General features: G+C 50.3%; 1 protein-coding gene across 1 annotated transcript in view; it reads left to right on the top strand.

The window, feature by feature from the left end:
* The window catches only part of ARHGEF26 (Rho guanine nucleotide exchange factor 26), a 71,344-nt gene that overhangs the window by 40,297 nt on the left and 15,376 nt on the right, over positions 1 to 15,671 (top strand). Inside the window, exons 6-8 of the mRNA XM_088530442.1 lie at positions 1,689 to 1,834; positions 4,444 to 4,500; positions 6,728 to 6,888. Coding sequence (XP_088386568.1) covers positions 1,689 to 1,834; positions 4,444 to 4,500; positions 6,728 to 6,888 — 364 coding nt within the window. The remainder of the gene's footprint in view (positions 1 to 1,688; positions 1,835 to 4,443; positions 4,501 to 6,727; positions 6,889 to 15,671) is intronic.

Here is a 15,671-nt window from a genome sequence, read left to right as displayed (position 1 = left end):
TTGACTGTAATCTTGGATTACAGCTTCACCAATAGGCCCTTTGGCAGTATTTTAAAGAACAGAAGGGCAGGTTCCAGGTGTGGCTTCGTTTGCAGGGTTTCCCCTCCCCTGCGGTCTGTAGGACGCAGGAATAGGGCCGCGCGGAGCGGGACAGTCCCCGTGTCCCTGCCCCGTGCCCGCGGGGGCAGCGCGGGGCTCCCTGCCCTGCTAGTCCCGTGCTCCTCTGGCTGCGGAGGCTTCGGCTGTGGGAAAACCCTGCCCGGGCATCTGCGTCCTCGTGCCGTGAGCTCTGCCAGCTTGCTGCTTTTCCCAGGATTTCAACTGCACGCAAATTCCTCCCAGGTTGCAAGTCCGTGGATGTGTGGAATAGCTCCATTACAGTAACTGTTGCTCTCTTGGCTTTCCCCTGCTTCCTCCCCCTTAAGGTCATCTAAGCTGCTGTGTTATCTTGCTTTTCCACTTGTCTCTATGTTAAAACTGCCCACAATGTTCCCATTTTCATGGCCCACTATCTATTTTTCCCATCTTTTCTCACATTCTCTCCTAATTATATCTTCTAGACTCTCTTCCAATTGTTCCCTTTTATCTTGGACCAAACCCAAATAATAACTTTCTGTGTAATAGTTTGCAGAATTCCATTGCTATCTACAATTTCCTGTCTTTTAGAATATGTAAATACCGTAGGCACTTTCCAAATAGCAAAAATGTATGTATATGTATGTATGTTGCTTGTACAAGAGGTCACACCTCGTACAATATTTTGGTGGAGCTGTGCAGTCAGAGCAGGTAAAACGGATCTGCCCAGACTGGTGTAAAACCTGAAGCTCCCGCTGTGCGCAGAGCAGACAGATCTTGTACTTGTTCCTCCTCTCCCCCGTGTGGGGGAATCGGACGGCGTCCGAGACGCGGCCGTGTCCGACGCTCCTCGTGGAGCTTCCCTGCACAGCAGGCCGGGCTCGAGCGCGTTCGTTGCTGGGTGTCTCTGTCCTTCCCCCGGGCTGGTCCCAGAGCTGCGGTGGAGCGGGTGGCAGAGGAGGGATGTGCTCCCGCGCCCAGCCTGGCAGTGATGTGGTGAGCTAGCAGGGGCGTCCAGCACACGTAACACGTGTTCAGTTCAGCACAAGCCTCATGCAGACACGAGGGTAAATGTTTATTGTGCTTTGCGGTTTCTCTCTGGAATAGTTCTGTCTTCAAAATCTCTGAAACCTGGTTCCTTTCCTTCGCAGTGAAGTGTGAAGGCTGTTGAAAAGTGACAGATTGGGAAGCAGCATGGGTGGTGGATTTATAATGGTCATCTATATGAAGAGAGCCAGCCCTCTGCATTAGTGACAGCGCTCTGCTGACACGCGTATTCTGTTCTTTAAATCCCTGCTAGTTATGAAACACTGTACCACAAACCAAGGAAGAAAAAATTCTTATGTTTTTATTTTTCCTTGACAAAGAGCACATCTGTATTTTAATTCAGGCAGCAGGATCCTTTCTAGCAGTGGTACAGTGAGCCATTGTCACTGTCCTCAGCCATTGTCATCCTGAATAAGCTGCTATCTTTGTCCTCTGGAGTTTGTGAGCAGAACACTGATGTTTTGCTTGATTCCATTTCTTAAATGAAAATTATTTTAAATGGTTTTTATGAAAGCAAATAAGCTACCTTTCTGGCGATTAATGACATGCTGTTGTTTTTCTTACAGAAAATGCTGTATTATATCAGAACTATAAAGAAAAAGCTCTGGATATAGACTCTGATGAGGAGCCTGAGCCCCAAGAGCAGAAATTGGATGAAAAGGTTGTCATTCACTATAAGCCCTTGAGATCAACATGGAGTCAGCTCTCTGTTGTGAGTATTGGATCACTGCAGAGCTAGGCAGAAGCAGAGTGCCTAGGAGCACGCTGGTGTCCTCAGCTGAAGCTTGTCATCTTCCTTTCCTTCCAAAATACTTCATGTTTCTCAGGATCCTGTTACTGTCAAATTTGCTACTGCCCAATTCATGAGAACACAGCTTAGCTTTTATTCAGGTTTTATATAAAGTAAGCCCAAAGAAACCTGAAATCATGCTTTCTGGCTCATTTTTAATAGGCATAGACAAATAGTCCTGCCAGAACAAGTGCCCCTTGGTTACTTGTTCCCATCCTGAGGCCTCCTTTTTTCTTTTGCTGGCAGGAGTGTTTGCAGGCTCCTGTGGCCACACAACAGAACAGATAGAGGATGTGCTTTGAAATTACCAAAGGGGAAAAAAGTTTTTATATAGTATAAATAAAACATAGTATGGAGGTATAAAATTTTATTTTTTATATAGTATAAAGTTTGTATATAGTATAAATAAAATTTGCACAAGAGTTTTTATTTCTGCTGATCTTTTAAGTTTCAAAAGATGCTTTATATGTTTACGCATGAGTATGTGTTTCCTACCTTTTTTTAAATCTGTGCTGGAAAAGTCAAACATGCATCTTGTGTTTTTGTGTAAGGCCGTGTTTTTGTGTGAGGCCCTGTTCTTGTGTGAGGCCCTGTTTTTGTGTAAGACCCTGTTTTTGTGTAAGGCCACGCTTTCCGCGGTCGCCCGCGGCGGCCGCAGGGCCCCGTCCGCGCAGGGCGTTTGCGGCGCGCGTCCCGGCGAGGATGAACCGCCCCGCGGTGCGTGCGGCCCTGCTCGGGGAGCGGCTGCTCCCAGGTAGCCCAAACAGCCTGGAATCATCACGGGGCAAAACCGTTAGCCCTAGGCCTTCCTTTTTGTTTATTTTGTCCCTGAACTTTCATTTCATGAGAACATGAGGATCTTGATCATTTATTGGTTTTTGTATAGGGAGAAGTACAATTAAGAAAGTTCATTTTGGGCTTCTTTTTTTGGTTCAAAACACAGATTTGCTTATTTTAAAAAAGATCTTAATCCAGTTCCTTTGAAATTCTTCTGTCAAACTGTTTTGCTCTTCGGATTCCTGTTAGGCACCTGGCAGTGGCTGTGCAGTCAGTCAGTTTGAACTAGCTTGATGACTCTCTCTATTCTTTCCTACCTAAAATTTTAATTTTGGAGGAATTGTCAGTATTTCCACAATGTAGTGCAAAAAAATTTTCCAACATTTTTGAACAATTCCAGCAGATATATAGAATGATATTGTCAAAAATATAGTGTATGCATATGAAATGTGTTTACTTTCCAGCAAAGGCAGTATTGAGTTGTTTTACCGTTAATAAGTGTAGAATATAAGGTTAAGCCAGATGTTTATAAGGAGAATGTATATGTTTGCACTTTGTGTGCTCGTGCCACGTGTGACAGCCACGTGTGGTCCGAAGCACCGCTGGGTTTCCGAACGGGAGCGGCGCGGTGGCCACGCTGACCTCGCTGGGAATCGGCGGCCGTGGTATTCACAGGAAGCGTTCGGTTCTTGGATACGGTCATAGGTATTTCCTCTGTCAGCATATTTTTAGAAAAGTCCTCAATGGCCTCCAGAAAACAAGTGACATTGCGCTTCCTAGGAGTGCCCTGAAGCTTTCAGGTTGTTAACTGAAAGTGCACTTACTTCAGTTTAATAATTAGGAAGGCATCTAGCTAGTTCTTGTTTGGTGCTCCGAGGTGTATACTTGTAGAGGCGTAGGAACCTGCAATTTGTGCTCAAAAGATAAATTGCTTTAACGTACCCGAATACCTATTGACTCTTTATAAGCACATAAAACAAAGTAACGTGCACAAACTGCAGTGCTGTGCAGCAGAAGGAGAGCAGTTCTTCACACTGTGCTGTTCCTGCTGCTGAACCTCCCATCCAGGTGTGCAGGATCGTGCAGAATTCGGGGAACAGGAGGCTGGAAAAGCAGATGCGGTGGTGGAGCCTTGGGAGCTATCGCAGGAGCTGCTGGACGTCGCGGCCGGGCCGGGCTCGTCGTGCGGAGCGGGCGCAGGAGGAGGCCCCGAGTGTGGGCAGTGCAGCAGCATTCCCTCAGCACTGCGCAGGGTTTGCTTAGCACGAGAGCAGAGCTCCTCCAGAGCGATTTTTGGATAGGAAATTAGCCATGCGAAAAGGCCTTTAGATGTGTTTGTTTCACAAATGAGTAGCTGAAGGGTTTCAGACCAACTCAGAAAATAAACCAAGTGATGCTGTACGTGTGTAAATCATGAAACCTAAACTGGAAGAAGGAAGTTTGTTCCCGCTTCGGTGAGCGTGCAGTATCCACCACGTCGTGCAGGTGACGGGTGACAAGCTGGGAATGCGCTTGCTGAAGTGCCTCTGTGCGCGTCCTGGGACAGTTCACAGCGTGCTGGTTTGCTCTGTGGGCAAGTCCATTTGGCGTTATCAAGCTATTTATTTCTGCTAGTTTATTGCTGTCTGGAGGAGCCAGGTTCTTTAGCTGAATTCATAGTACGATACTAGAATTGAGATTTGTTAGTACAAGATTGAAAAAAAAAATGCTGTTTTCTTAACAAAGCTGTTAAATTTTATATGTTTATTTACTAGGTAAAGAAGAACGGATTATCAGAAGCTATCAGCCTGGAAGAAAGGAAGAGACAGGAGGTACTCATTCAGAATTGTGTGTCGTTCCTGGGGGTTATTTCGGGACAGGCTGCAGGGCTGTGTGTCCGTAAGGAGGGCTGGGGTGCGCGGCTCCCTGTCCTGGCGTGCAGCACCTCGGCGTGCCGGGAAGGGAGCCGCGGAGGCGCCGGCTCCTGGGCAGCTTCCTGCAGGGCTTCTCCGTCAGCAGCGGGGAGCAGCCCTGGCCGCGGGCGCTGCGCGGCTCTGCGCCTCCTCTGTGCTCCCTTGTCCCCTTCATCCGCCGCTTTCCCCTCTTTGCCCTCATAGAGGGGCCAGGGCGAGCAGGAGGCGCTCGGGGCGGCCTGCCCTGACCAGCTCTCACATACCTGCCGTGCAGAGGTATGTCCTGCCCTGCAGACAGGGCTTGCAGCAGCAGCTCTCTAGAGCCGCCTGCCGTGTTTAATTTTCTCCCAAATCTCCCTTTCGCTTCAGGAAATACCTGTGGGAGCCTCATCCGATCAGGCTGCGTGGGGCTTTCCGTGATTCCGAGGACACGTGTGCCGCGCGCCGCAGGCGCCGGTGCGGCTGCGTGAGCTGCTGCCGCCGTGTTGAGCAGGAGGCCCGCGCGCCCGGCGCTGCGCGTGCAGGACATGGGCATGGGCTGTGCTTTGGAAACCCGCGTGTCCTGCCAGCTCCATTCGCTCTTTGGGGAGAGGGTGTGCAGCAGCTGCTGCTCATGAGTGCTGCCTCCTCCTTGCCTCTTTCTGGTGGAAAGCTTTTAGACACAAGGCATTTGTTTCAGTCCTCTTGTATCCTTTATGAGCCCTTGGTGTACTTAATGCTTCCTGAAATCATACTTGCATCTCTTAAAGAGAACAAGTTTTTAAGATGCATTTCAAATGCAAACTCTTTAATGCTACCAAAAGGTTTTCAAACCCGAGTGCTAGAGAGATTCCTCCTTTCAAAGGGGAGCTAAGGAAATACTCTTAGGAGGTAGTTGTGCTATCAAGTGGTGCTTTAGCTCCTTTTTTTTTTCTGTGGTTAATGTAACATTTTGGAGTTTATTTGTCAGATTGTCTTTGTCATCATGATGTATCATCACTGCAGAGAAAGATACTTGCGTTTGGTTTATGCGTTGGTCAGATGTCAAAGTTTCAGGCATTCCTGTGCCTCCCATCTTCAGGAACCTTGTAGTGCCTTGGATCCCTGTGCACCCCTTGCCTAAGGCAAGTGCACCAGATGAGCAGTCTGACCTGGAATCCCCTCCCGTGGGTGGTGTCTGGCTCTGCTGCTGGAAGCTGCAGCCCTGCATGTGCCACCACCCGGGAATGCAGGGTACGTGCCACGCGTTGAGGCCAGGATGATGGATGCTTCATCCTGCCTTTCCATTCTTTGAGACGTGTTTGGGGAGATGATGCTCTCTGTCATGCTCTGCTCGGTACGTGCCTTCATTCCCCCGGAAAACAGCAGAAGCAGAGTATCCACGTGCACCGTTTCCTTGTGACTCGGCTAATGTGGTCCTGCTGTCATCAAACTGGAGGAAAGCCACGAGGGCCCTCAGTGAGAGCATAAAAACACCCGCTCCAAAATAATAATAAAAGTTTCTATTTTCCTACTGTGCTGAAAAACATTTGGCTGGTGCCCAATTAATCCTGGAGCGCTGCAGAGATCCTTAGCAGGCCTTTCCCTGCGAGTGCAGGGAGGCTGAACGTCGGGAATGCAAGGGCCCAGATGCCCTTTTTAGACACCTTTCTGCCCTTGGCAGTCTGGGAGCGGGCAGGGCTGCCCCAGGGGCTGCCTGGCACACACGGGTATCCTAGGTCTGTGACTAAGGGATGTGGCAGAGGCAGTCTAACCTTCTGAATACCGTGTCTGCACTTTCGCACTTAAAGTGTTTCTTCTTTCTTGAGACTGCGTGGAGAAGTTAATTGCAAATACCATGGTATTACCTGGTATTAACAGTAATAATTAGCGGTACTAACGTTAGTGATGCTGAGCACAGAGGTCCGTGGGCTCTGCTGGGGGCAGAGCTCTGCGTTGGTGCTGCTCGGAGGCCACCTCGCGCTGCAGGAACGGCCAGGCCTCTTACTGCAGTCTTTACCACTACTTAGACTTACTACAGCCTTTACCACTATTAAATCATGTATTCCTAAGAGCAGGTGGTGTAGTAATAGTCATGGAAATATATTTGAGCTCCTCTTCCTCCCTCCCAATTTTTTATTTATCATTTTTAAAGGCTAATCAATAGTCTTTTTTCCCCCTCTTGCAGGCTATTTTTGAAGTAATATCTTCTGAACATTCGTATTTACTGAGCCTGGAGATCCTGATCCGGATGTTCAAAAATTCCAAAGAACTGAGCCTCACCATGACCAAAACAGAGAGCCACCACCTTTTCTCCAACATTGCAGATGTTTATGAAGCAAGCAAAAAGTAAGTGTGGGGGTATAAATCCTTCTCGTTTCCTTGATGCTTCACCCGAAGGTGACTGGACGTAGTTAAAACATCCGTGAACACAGTGAGACGCAGTGTGCAGGGCAGGCCCTCACCAAGGGCTTAGGCTGGCTGTTGTAAAAAGAGCAGTCCCGGTTGACCTGTGTTCATACCCCAGTGGCAGCTTTTCACGGGCCGGGGGTTGCTCAGAGCGGCGCTGGGCTCTCTGGGAGCCCCGAGCTGTGTGTGCTGCCCGGGGCCCGGCGTCGCTGGCCGTGCCGCAGCCCGCGCGGTGGCCCCGGCGCGCAGCGCTGCCAGCAGCCGTGGCCTCGTGCTCTCTGGTGCTGCCCGTGGTGGGAGCAGCCGCGCGCCGCGGCCGTGCGGAGGCAGGAGCAGGGGCCAGGCCTTTCCGCCAGCTTTGCCGAGGCAGAACCCGCCGCGGGGAGCACGGCAGAGCTGGGGGTGCCCACGCGCTCGGCTCCAGCGCTGCCTCTGCCCGGGGCACCGGAGAGCTTACACATTCCCAAGCGCCTCCCAGACTGGCACGGGCTCTCACAACAAGGTTAGGCTTAGTAATGCCTGGAACAGTCACTGGAAGTGCTGCAGGTGTCTGTGATTTGTCCATGCTCGAGAACGTGCTGCCGTGTCTCTTTGCTCGATGGTTTGTGCATTCCTGGGGGTTGAACATAGGGCTCAGTTCCTCATGCAGGCCCTGAGAAAGTGGTGCTTTTTAAATTAATCTAATTCATGAAGCTCTGACTTTTATCTATTTATTTTGCTAAGCGTGGATTCTCTTTTCCTGCGTTATGAACGAGCAAGCCCTCGTTGTTTCAGGTTGCATTTTCTGTGCGTGCCTGATGGCAGCTCCTGGAGGGCAGAGCTTTGGGTGCAGTGTGTGGCATAGCCAGTACTTGGGAGCTCACCCTGTGCGTTACTTGCTGCTCCCGAGAGGCACCGTGCTCGTATTTAGGAAGAATCTCAGCTTTTTGTGCCAGGTTCTCTTTGCTTTTCCAGCAGCACAGTGGTTTGCTTTCGTGGCTGTACTGATGTAGCAGGTAGGGGAGATCAAAGATGCTCAGCGTGTGTTTTCCTGACTACTTCCTAACCCACTGTGCCTGAACTGAACTGAGGATGGAGCAGTTGTGGTGTGTGTGTCTCTTGCCGGCGCTGTCCGTGCTCGGTTAGCCCGTGCACTCGGCGCGCGGCGGCTCCGGCAGCGCGGGGCCCGGCCGGGCGCCCTCAGCGCGCGGCTGTTCCCGAGGGAGCAGCTTCACTCGCGGCCGCCTGCCAAGGAAGCCTTGGCCGGGCTGGAACGCGGCGAGTGCTGCAGAGCCTGTTCTGGCCGCTCGCTGCGGGGCTGCGTTTGTGGCAGTTACAGAGACTTCAGCTCCTCGAGCACTTGCCTAGCGAGGATTTGCTTTCGTTGGTGCATCCTCGCAGCCTGGTTACACAGCGGTGCTAGCAGGTAATCACTGTCACTTACATAACCAAAACCCCCAAATGCCTATACTTTAGTCCTTATTTTCTAGTTTTCTACCTTGAAGTCAAGCACTAGCTAAAGAATTGCTAAGACACCAGTTGTTGTTCTTACTCTTAATGTCATAGAACTTTTAAGTATATTTCCATTTCTGTGCAAAAAACAAAAGTGCTGAGCCTTATTTGAGAAATGGAGCTAATGACTGGACAGGGAATGTGTCAGACCAGGAATATTTCTGCAGTCTCTTTCACCTTTTTTCTGCTTCCTTTTCTTTTGTCCCTTTTTGTTTTTGTACAAGCTGTGAATTAAGCCTGCGTTTATCTTTGCAGACCTTGCCCAGCTTTGCAGTCGCTGCTGTGGTAAGGCTCTCCTGGCTCCCCGAGACCACGCGCAGCCTCTGGAATTCTACATCTGTTGTGCAGCACTCTGTTTTGATGCATCTGAGGTTTTTGTGGTGATAGGATTTTATTTCGTGAAGCGTTTGTGTGAAGGAGGCCAATACATTAGTGACAAGTTCAAACATAACCTAGGAGCCAGGTAATAGTCGTGCATTCGGACTGGTTCCGTATACCTGCGCGTTCCGCCCTGCCCCGCTCCCTTGTGCTGCTCTTTTCCTTGTAAGGAGGGGAGTTGCCAGGGCCGGGTGTCTCCTGGCCCGCGGCCACCGCGGGGACGGGCGGTCACCCAGCAGCAGTGCTGCCAGGGCAGGTTTGCCAAGTCCTCATCCCCACGGGACGGTGCTCGTTAACGGTGCTGCTTCTGTGGCACGGGAATCGCATGCCTGAAAACAAGGTATCCTGAGCCCACGTTTGCTGGACAAATGTCATTGGCACCTTTATCTTAGATAGTTTAATAGAAACTAGAGGCTTAGGTAGCCCGGAAACTTTGCTGCTGCTTTGACTTGTTTCTGTAAGACACAGTTACACAGTGCATAGCATCAGTATAGCCATGTGGATAGTGTTTGTTTGGGTTTTCGTGTATTTTCAATGCAGGAGCCTTCCAAGCTGTTAAATCCCCTCTAAAAATCTCACTTGAACTATTTAAAGCACAGACAGGGAGGGGGAGAAAAGCAATATTTTTAGGAGAATTTTTGAAACCCTTTTGATTAACGGTCTTTGAAGGAGGAGGGGAAAGAAAAAGAGCTGGAAAATACTGCAGCAGCCTAAAATTAAGATCCCATTCTTTCTTGTTTGGAAAGTCTAATGGCTCAAGAACTTGTTTTTTATAACTCACAGTGAAAAGAGAATTCATAACTCCCATTAAGACTTTTCAGAGTTATACAATCTTGTTGACTCTAACAAAGTCTGGATTTCTACCATCTCACTGTGCAGATAATGCCAGTGGTTCTAAAATAAAGCCTTTGTCTCACTGTGTTCAAACTATCACTTCCCATTTAAGGTAGTAGCAAAACCCACCGTTTTGTTTCAAAAACATAGGAAAGTTGAGTTTCTGTCTCAGCACGTGTTCTGTTTTAGGCAGCCTTTCATTTTCTGCACAAACATAAAACAAGAAGCTGGAGGACGTGGCTGCAGTGCCTGTGGTCCCCCAGGCGAGCTCGGCGAGCTGCAGAAGGCGCCCGGTAAGAGCAGAGCCCCCGGGGACCACGGGACGGCCCTGCGTGCCCAGGAGCCTCCCGGGCTCGACGAGGAGACGCGCGGGAGAGCAGCGGGGCTGTCACCACGTCCATGGCGCCAGGGAAGGCTCTGGCGTTTGTTTCTCTTCCATTAGACCAACGAAAGACAAGAAGCTCACGGAACATCAGAAGCTTGATTTTCCCATAAATTATATGCACATGTATTTTCTTTCATGTTTTTTCATGAATTATAGCTCACCACATTGATCCACAGGTGTAAGGCAGCAGTACTGCTGGTCGTTACTATCCTCAGCCCCTCTTCGGGGTGGGCTGTCACAGCCGTGCTCCACGTTGTACTTTTCACCGCGGTTGCTGCAGTTCTGCGTGGTTTCAGGAGAGATTTAATGATGTGGGTGTTTGGGCACCCAGTGATTTGGGCAGGAGCTCCGTGGCCGCGACGCGCGCCCCTCACGTGCCGGCCGTTGGCACGGGACCGTTCGTTGGAGGTGGCGAGCGGATCCCGGGTCGCCTTGTGCTGGCCGTGGTTCACGAGACGGGAGCGAGGCCAGGCGAGCGCTCCCGGCGGGGCCGTGCGCCCGGGGCTCCAAAATACTGTTGTTTTTATTTGGTTTTGTTTCCAAATTCTGCCTGCTCACAGAGCACAGGTGGAATCTTACATCCTATTGATTCCTTGGCACGGTGGTTTTGTATTCATGTTTCTTCACATCGCCACCTTGGTGGTTTAGCATCGGTTCTCTGAGCTGCTTTGCCTGACTTCTGGGAGTTATTTGTTGAGCTATTTTGGCAGCTGAAGAAACTCCCTGGGTTGGCCTTCACTGCAAATGAGAAGTAGTCTTGGTTAGCGGTAACTTTAAAGTAATATACGGTGGTGCTTGGTTTCCTGACCAGTTCTCTTACATGTTAGCTTGCTTATTGGAAGCAGAATTAGGTATATGACTGTAATATCCAGAAATAACTACTGAACAGAGTTGCACTTTTAGTAAATAACTAGCAATCACCTACAAAAAAGCACCCTTGAGGAACATACCTGGCTTTGTAGAAAGTGCAGTAAGCTTGGAGGTCCAAAGTAAGGTTTTTAATGTCTGTTGAAGTGCGTGCAGAACTCCCAGGTCCAGCCATCATTCCATGTGTTTCCCATGCGTTGGTTCGTGCACCATCTCCAAGAAGCAGCCCCGTAAAACTCTTGCTGTCTTTGGGATTCTTTTTTCTTTTTTTTTTTTCTTTCAATGCTGGCTGCAGTGAAATTAAATGCAAATTTTATGCCACTGATATTTAAATTAGAAAATCTGCCAAATCCCAGAGGTCATTTGGGATGGTATTGAAATGCTGATCGTGTAGCTGGTTTTCTGTTCTTTCCTACCATTTCACTCAACAAATGTTGAAATAGCCATAAGATGTTGCACGGGCACGTCTAACCCCCTTTATATGTGTGTGTGTGTGTGTGTGTGTGTGTGTATACATATATCCCGTATCCCAACCTTTTCAGTGGAACCGGTGCAGTGTTCTAAGGAAAGCGTTGGATTGCGGTGATGCTGGCGCTGCTCTCGCGGTTGGAACGTGGCCCGTGGCCCTGGGTTGTTTGCGCCAGGGCAGCTGGTGGCAGCAGCCCCCTGCGCATGTCCCGCCGCGGCGCGAGGCCGGGCGCCTGCAGGGTCACGCAGCAGGATCCACCTCGCCCTGGCGCTGCCATCTGCTGCTTTCCTCAGAGCAAAACCTTCAGGGGATGGTTTCTCAATGATTTCACAGTTAAGGAGCTTGGGACTTCAGGGTTTTTTACTTGGCAATGGAGATGAACACCCTCTGGTCTATTTTACCATGCAGTTAAAACCTGCAGCGTTTCCGTTTGCCAAGGTCCCGAGTAACAGATGAAAATGCTCCTGTCACAACGTTGAGATGCTCCCGTCACAACCCCCAGTCCTTCCGCCGAAGGAGGGGGAGCCGCTCCCCTTCCCTGGTCCCTGGGGAAGCTCGTGCTCCCCGTGGGGAGGCCGGCAGCGCGCGCTGCCCTGCCCTGCTCCGATCGCTCCGTGCTTCGGGAGAGCCGCGGTGCTCAGTGCTCTGCTCTGGGCCGCCTGGGCTCCTCGGCCTAGGATCTCATAGGTCTCTACCCGCCTCATTCTCTGCTCGTTTTTTGATATTACCAGTATATCTTCATTTCTTAAAGCAGACGGTGACTCCCCCCGCACTGACTTTGGATATTTTGTGTTATCCAGCAACAGATAATAGTGGCATCAAGGAAAGGTATCTCAGCTAGAGATTAAATCTTGGCTGGACAAGAATTCAAACCGTGAGCTGGTGAATGACCGTGTTGGTGAGCCCTGCCCAGAGGGCCGCGGCCGAGCCGCGGAGCGGAGCCGTCCTGCCCGTGGCCTCGCCGTGCGCATGCGGGTACGGAAGGACCATTTGGGTCCGTACCGGGACAGGGGCAGGAGCTGCCGAAGCCAAGTGCTGCCGGGGAGCCGGTGTGAGCATCGCTGCGGGAAGCATGGAAAAGGAAAAATGTATTTATCTGCACGGTTTTTGGTAGCAAAGTGAATGCTAACCGGACGCTCGAGCTTGGATCTCTGCTTTCCTTCTCCAAGACTAATAAGGAAGAGTTTCTTTGCTGTGACTGAAAGAACGATAGCGCTTCAAGACATCAGCCGGGGCTCGGATAAAAGGTCACTGCCTTTTTTTGCACAGCTCTGAGGAGGTGCCGAGCCGTTCCTAAGCCTGGAAATAGCTGTGTTTAGGCAGCCCGTCAAGAGGGAGGATATATGTCCTTCCCTGGCTCCCTGCGAGGATCCCTGGGGCAGCGCACCGCGAGCTGTGTGCGCTTCGGCTGCGCGTTGTTAACAGAAACACCTTCCAAAATACCGGGCTGAATTAGTTATCCTGCATACAGCAACCAAGGCAGTACTTGCTAATGCTAATGTTTGATTTGGAACCTGGGTGCTGGAGGTGACAGCACCTAGATCCTTCTCGAGTGCTTTTTCTGCTGTGTTTATCCATCTAGCTGTCTAATCCAGCCAAGTGTGCTACGTGGCTGCAGCTCTTGGGGCTGGGGAGCTTCACAAGATAATTCACAAATTCTGTTCGAACATGCATTTCTGTGTTAAATGGGTTAAACGTAGCTGACTTTCAGACCCAGGAGACGCACAGTCCCACTCCTTACCCTAGCAGCATAGCAAGCAGCACTGCTTTGTTCAGCATGGGAAAGCTTTCCAAAAGGAACCCGCCTGCTGTCACATCCCCGTGCTTTATCAAGAAGATCTACGGTGCTCGTGCCGCGGGGCTCCCGTTGTCCCGGCTGCAGCTGGTCGAGTCGTGGTGCAGAGCGTCGGGCTGGGCGCTCTGGGCTCCGGGGAGTCTCCCTGGACCCCGGCCGCGCTGCCCGGGCCGCTCCACGGACCCGGCTTTCTGCCACGACCCGCTGAGAGGGCAACAGCCTCTTCTGCAGGAAGAGCTCGCCAGCGCCTTCCTTCTTGTGTCTGTCTGTAGTTGCTCGGTGGATATTGCCTAATCAAAAGTATTTCTTGTGGATTATGAGATAATGCTATAGATTTTGTGTTAGGTCTATCAAATATGAACCATTATTTAGGATTGGCCTCTTTAAAAGACTGAGGTAGCAAATGCCTATAGGTGCCCTTAATGAAACCACTGATAACTTGAATGTTCCATGAGACCCAATGATTTCGTGGCAGCTCTTTTCATGTATTTCTGCCTTATTGACGAAAGAGCGGCTGTACTACAACGAAGAGAGAACTGAGAATTTAAAAACCGCGAGTGCTACTTCTCTTATTGTTAGCAAGGGAATTCCTGCTGAAGCAGGCACAGCATGTTCCCATTAGCATGAAGCCGTGGTGCTTTCTCCCCAAAAAGAAAGCCGTGATTTTTTTTTTTCTTTCTTTTTTTTTTTTTTTTTTCCGCAGCTTGGAAGCCGGATCCCCCTCCCCGCATGCCCCGGCCATGAGGATATGCTGCTTTCTCAGGAACTTGGCACTGGCCGTCGACATTCTGCAGGCCATATATTGTTTTTCATTAGTTCTTGGTGCTTGGGAATTCACGCTCCTCAGTGCCAAGGAGGTTAATGTGGTCAGTGTTAAAGTTACAGCTCTTTCTGCTTTGTAGGAAATACAATTATTAGACTGAAGATTTACAACTTCCAGAGCATCTAATGAATATTTACACTAGTTTGTGCCTTAAAAAAAAAAAGCCTTAAAAATATTTTCCAGCTTCCATCTATATGGAAGAAGCAGGGAGGATGAGGTATGTGCTGGCTGAGATTGGTTTCATACGGAGCATGAGCTCTGTTTGCTCTATGTCCATACAAATCTGGGTCTCTAAAATCCCCCGGGGATTCCTCACGGGTCGAGGGGAGGTCAGTTGTTATTTCGTGGCGGTTGCAGATGCTCTGCAGAGCCTGGTGAGAGGCACCGAGTGCCCCGCCGTGCCCTCCGTGGAGCCGTGCGCCTCCTGCGCCCCGCAGCAGGTTTGGTGCATGAGGGTGCTTGTTCCTCTAACTCCTTTTTTGCCTGCCTGCTTATAACCTCTTCTGGCTGCTTAATTAGGATTTGCTAATTTTTTGGAATATAGTATTTGTTTAAGTGAATCCCCACTTTTGAGTATCCTGTAAGCCTTAGTTAATATATTTTATTTAGGGTAGAAGAGGGAGTAAATGTTGAGAAGGAATCATAGAATCATAGAATCATAGAATGCTTAGGGTTGGAAGGGACCTCTAGAGATCATCTAGTCCAACCCCCCTGCATACGCAGGGACACCTAAAGCACGTGGCACAGGACTGCATCCAAGCGGGTTTTGAAGATCTCCAGAGAAGGAGACTCCACAACCTCTCTGGGCAGCCTGTTCCAGTGCTCTGTCACCCTCACTGTTAAGAAATTTTTCCTTAAGTTCCTATGGAATTTTTGATGTTTCAGTTTCCGGCCATTTCCTCTAGTCCTATCAGTGGCCACCACTGAAAAGAGACCATGACCGTCCTCTGCACTCCCTCCCTTGAGGTATTTATATACACTGATTAGATCCCCTCTCAGCCTTCTCTTCTCCAGGCTGAACAGGCCCAGCTCCCTCAGCCTCTCCTCATAGGGCAGATGTTCCAGGCCCCTGATCATCCTTGTAGCCCTGCGCTGGACTCTCTCCAGCAGCTCCACATCCCTCTTGTACTGTGGAGCCCAGAACTGGACACAGTACTCCAGATGCGGCCTCACCAGGGCCGAGTAGAGGGGCAGGATCACCTCCCTCGACCTGCTGGAGACGCTCTTCTTAATGCAGCCCAGGATCCCATTGGCCTTCTTGGCCACGAGGGCACACTGCTGTCTCATGGTCAACTTGTCGTCCACCATGACACCCAGGTCTTTCTCCGCAGAGCTGCTCTCCACAAGCTCGGTCCCCAGCCTGTACTGGTGTCTGGGGTTATTCCTCCCCAGGTGCAGGACCTTGCACTTGGCCTTGTTGAACTGCATGAGGTTTTTCACCGCCCAGTTGTCCAGTCTGTCCAGGTCCCTCTGGATGGCAGCACAGCCCTCTGGGGTATCGGCTACTCCTCCCAGTTTGGTATCGTCAGCAAACTTGCTGAGGGAGCACTCTGTGCCTTCATCCAGGTCATTGATGAATAAATTGAACAGGACTGGACCAAGGACTGACCCCTGGGGGACTCCACTAGCCACAGGCCTCCAACTAGACTCTGCACCGCTGATCACCACTCTCTGGGCCCTG

The sequence above is a fragment of the Tinamus guttatus genome, unplaced genomic scaffold (assembly GCF_059628265.1).
Source record: "Tinamus guttatus ecotype Peru unplaced genomic scaffold, ASM5962826v1 Tinamus_guttatus_pri_ptg000376l, whole genome shotgun sequence".
In the NCBI taxonomy this organism is placed as follows: domain Eukaryota; kingdom Metazoa; phylum Chordata; class Aves; order Tinamiformes; family Tinamidae; genus Tinamus; species Tinamus guttatus.
Note: the sequence above shows the minus strand (reverse complement) of the source record. Positions and strands in the feature narration are given on the sequence as shown.